Source organism: Amblyomma americanum, chromosome 1 (genome assembly GCF_052857255.1).
Source record: "Amblyomma americanum isolate KBUSLIRL-KWMA chromosome 1, ASM5285725v1, whole genome shotgun sequence".
NCBI classification, from domain to species: domain Eukaryota; kingdom Metazoa; phylum Arthropoda; class Arachnida; order Ixodida; family Ixodidae; genus Amblyomma; species Amblyomma americanum.
The window spans coordinates 355,717,162-355,721,271 of record NC_135497.1 but is presented as its reverse complement, the minus strand read 5'-3'; the positions used below and the strand labels follow the sequence as shown (position 1 = coordinate 355,721,271).

The 4,110-nt window shown below is 54.4% G+C and overlaps 1 protein-coding gene across 1 annotated transcript; it reads right to left on the bottom strand.

Annotated features, from left to right (window-relative positions):
• Positions 1-200: 200 nt before the first annotated feature.
• On the bottom strand, positions 201-4,110 carry LOC144100599 (uncharacterized). Its single transcript, XM_077633494.1, has 3 exons — positions 3,756-4,110; positions 1,672-1,813; positions 201-684 (listed from the first exon to the last, which is right to left on the bottom strand). The coding sequence occupies exons 1-3, from the start codon at positions 4,063-4,065 to the stop codon at positions 330-332; spliced, it is 807 nt and encodes a 268-aa protein (XP_077489620.1). The 5' UTR covers positions 4,066-4,110; the 3' UTR covers positions 201-329.

The window sequence follows — 4,110 nt, the reverse complement described above, 5'->3', positions numbered from 1 at the left end:
CCAACTTTCGGCTTTACTTATACTTTACAATCGCTTGCTTTCGAAGTATCGAGCTTGTTTATTCCTCGCTGAGGGCAACTGACTGTGCACTCTCGGTTGCACTCAGCTGTCAGTCCTCGAATCTCACCAAGTAGCTCACTTCACTCCATTCTGGTTTGTAATGTGTTGAAAGCAAATGCTGTAGTGATGAGACATACGCGTGCAACTCAACAGCCAATGTATTTTCATTCCTAGTCAAACAAAAACAAAAAAGGTGCAGGTTTCTGCCGGCTGATGAGTGGGTGCTCGCTGAAGCCGGCTTCTTTCTCGTCCTCCGTAATGTGCATTGCTTAGGGTTCTCCGAGCGCGGCCTCTCCGATGTTGTCGCCAAACTCCAAGTTGTGCAGTGTCTCCAGCATCTTCATCCTGGCGATGCTTCGTTCGCCGGGCACAAGTCTCTTGAGGTGCGCCGCCAAGCTGAGGCAGAAGAACTCCTCGGGGTCCGAGGAGAGCTCCTGCGCCGCCGCGCCCCCTGCCGCCAGGCGATCCGGCATCACGGCAGCCGGCCGCATGGCCAGAGGCCAGGGCTGAGGTGGTGCTGCTGCCGCAGCCACCGCTGCCTCGCGCGTTTCGGCGTCTTCGCCGGGCTGCTCCTGTTTGACTTCCACATCGGCCGGGGCCGCCGCGTTCAGCGTCGAGCGCCTCCTGCGAGGGAAAAGGGAAAGAGGCGTGGCAGCGAGGGTGTATGAGGCACTCAAACTCGGGCTGACAGAGTGCGGTGTTATAGTGGCTTTTACCCCGTAACCGCTAACTTCCGAGTTCGCCCGTTGGCCAATCTAATTTCCTTCCGCCAGCCGCCCACAGCTTATGCTCATTTACGGCGGTTCTGTGCACTGTGCTGAGACGCCTCGTGAAAAGCCTGAGACGCCTCGTGAATTATTATTATTAATTTTCCCAGACACAGACCCCCTGTGTCCGCGAAATGGACATGCCGTACGCAGTGGGTTGCGTGCCACCCAGCATCGCGGCGATCTAGTGCGAGTCGCGCAGCTTTGTGCGGACGGTAAAGCATGGCAAAACCGGGCGCTCGCTTAAGTAGCCGCTGGGCCACGTCGCAGTCACGCGAGGTTGTGCTTGTGACGCGAAGGCGGGCAGGTGTCTTCCTGTATTAATAATAATGATAATAAATGGTTTTGGCAGAAAAGAAATGAATCAGTATCTGTCTCATATATCGCTGCACGCCTGAACCGCGCCGTAAGGGAAGGGATAAAGGAGGGAGTGAAAGTCCGGCCCCAGTAGAGTATCTGTTACGGGTCCAATTGGACTTATTTTTGGAAATGTGGCGGAGAGTTTGAAGGATGCTTCACTCCCGCCATCGGTTGGCCCGGTATTCCACTACCTCCGGGATCGGCCTTGTCTTTAGCGCGTCTTTACTATCCTGTCTTTCTATCCCATCTTTCAACTCCCCTACTATCTGCACGAGGTAGCGATTGTGGCTCGGCTAGAGTCATTGAGCAGGCCTGTGCACTTTCCTTTTCTCTCTAACTGGCAACAACAGACACACACGGAGTGAAGGAAGAAAGGAAGAAAGAGGTGCCGTAGTGAAGGGCTCCGGAATAATTTCGACCGGAGCCCTCCACTACGGCACCTATTTCCTCCTTTCTTCTTTCACGCTCTGTACACAACACTCACGTTCGCGGCCTCAGGAAGTCATCGAGGAAGCCGAGATCACGCTCCAGCACGCTCCACTGCCCGTTGGCGCCGGCGCGCCGGCGCTTCTTGCGCTTGAGGTACGTGTCCCGGAGGGTGCGCCACCGGGTCTGGCACTCCTCCACTGCGCCAGGGAACGCGCGGTTTGGGGGGAAAACAACCATGCCTTTGTCGCGTTCAGGGGCACCCCACGATTAGTATATAGCTTTCGTTAAAACAGAAACCGCTCTTCCAGCGCCCCGTCAATCTTGGTATAAGTATAAATGACAGTGCATCGTCGTGAGGGGTATGTATAGTCTCATGCAACTTGTCTGCAGTGAAGCTCCGCACACATTTACAACCGATGCGCAAAATTCCTCCACGACAAAACCGTAGTCAGTTGTTAACACTTCTCACATAAACAAGAAGCTAATCGCAAAAAAGTTGTAAGCTCTAGAATTTTCATACCTGGCTGGTTTAATAAAGTCAAACGTAAAAAAAACTGATTCGTTTACTTTTGTGGCTGGCAAGTGGTACTCCGAGATATGTGATACAGGCGTAATTTCCTTTCCTTGAAACCATTTTTATTTCATTTCATTTTCTTTCGCTTACGGGCGCCGTTCGGGTGTCCACCGAGATATGTGAGAAAATTATTAATAGTACTACTACTGCTACTGATAATAATAATATTTAGATTTTGGGGAAAGTATATGGCGCAATATCTGGAAGAAAGAGGTGCTGTATTGGAGGGCTTCGGAATAATTTCGACCACCTGGGGATCTTTAATGTGCACTGACAACGCACAGCACACGGGCGTCTTAGCCTTCTGCCTCCATAAAAACGCAGCCGCCGCGGTCGGGTCCGAATTCGGGGACTCCGGATCAGGAGATGAGCGTTCTAACCACTGAGCCACTGCGGCGGGTGAGAAAATTGGGTAATTATTTTTTGGGAAAAGGAAATGATACAGTATCTCTCTCACATATTGGCGGACCCCTAAACCGCGCCGTAAGGGAAAGGCTAAAGGAGGGACTAAGAGAATGAAGGAAAAAAGGTTCCGTAGTGGAGGGCTCGGGAATTTCTGCCATATTCAACGAAACGCGGCCGCCGCACCGAGGTTCGATCCTGCGTTCTGGTGTTAAGCACACTAACGCCGTAACCGGGTATTTGGTTATGGCATATTGGGAGGCCGACGGCGAAATCGGTGCCTTTTAAGATGGTGCTGCCTCACATATCTATAGCTGTAAGAAAACCGAACGCAAATGAAAGAAAATAACGAACGTTACGTTATCCTGACAGTAAGTAGCCTAGGCCCGGCACGTAGCCAGTAATTTTTTCGGGAGGGCCCAAAGGACTTCTTACAGGGCCCTGCCTCAAGAACGGAAAGGAGAGGGTGGAGGTGCTTGACATTGAGGAGTTGCTCGGGCCCCCCAACCCCCACGGACACGTGCCTGGCCTAGGCCTTTTAGTACCCCAGCCACCGACGGCTGATTAATTGCGACGACGGGCAGTCGTGAGAGGAAAGGCTTCCGGCACAGTACTGGACGCGGCAGCAAAATACTAATATCGCTTCGAGAGAGCCAGCAGTCTTCGAGGTACAGACCTGACGTGGCAGCAGAAGGTTCAGACCAGATGCAGCAGCTCGTGGATCTAAGGCACCGTCAACTAGGACGCCTGTCGACAACGGACCAGAGACCACGCAATTCTACGCGGCAGCTAGTCGCGAAGACACTCTGGCTATGAGCCCGCAATCATCGGTACGACACTCGTTCCCGGCAAAGCATCCTCAATGACGCGAACAGCTGAAACGCGCGCTCATCCAAAAGACACGTCCTTCTATAGGCACCATCAGCTGTGCCATCAGCACGCCAAAGGAGCCTACGGAAGCTCAAGGCTCACGGCAATACGTAAAAGGAGGCCGATTCCGCATCGTACGGTGCCAGCTACACCGTATAAGACGCGGTCCACACCAAGTGTCTGCGACGAAGCCAGCTGCGAGGTTGCAGTGCACCTCGTCGGACACGTACGCGTTCGAGACCGGAGCGCGAGGCCGGCTGTGTGTGCGGTGAACGCAGCATGCAGCGGCTCACCGGTCACGGCCAGCGCGGCGGCGATTTCCATCCAGGCGGCCTCCCGGTAGCCGGCCTCCTTGTGCAGCCTGGAGTGCTGGTCCCAGAGCTGCGTGTGCTTCTTCACCTCCTGGACGAGCTTCTCGTTGAATGAGGCCATTGCGCGGACCCGATGGAACGGAACACTGATCGTTGTCGTCGGGCTCGGGCTTCGGAGCCGCGTGCCAGCGTCTTCCTCGTCTCTTGCAGTGGTGACTGAGACAGCGGTGCCCACCACAGCGCCACCACGAGCTCCCGCGGGATACCGCACGTGCGCATGCAGCGCCGCCATGCTGACTTTTCTCTGCGGCGTTCGTTGCTGCCGGTCGTGCGGAAA

Coding starts and splice junctions, on each gene's coding strand:
- LOC144100599 (XM_077633494.1), bottom strand. CDS start 4,065: ATGGCGGCGCTGCATGCGCACGTGCGGTATCCCGCGGGAGCTCGTGGT. Junction 1,814..3,755: donor CGCCGCGCTGGCCGTGACCG/GTGAGCCGCTGC, acceptor TCCCTGGCGCAG/TGGAGGAGTGCCAGACCCGG. Junction 685..1,671: donor GACTTCCTGAGGCCGCGAAC/GTGAGTGTTGTG, acceptor TTTCCCTCGCAG/GAGGCGCTCGACGCTGAACG.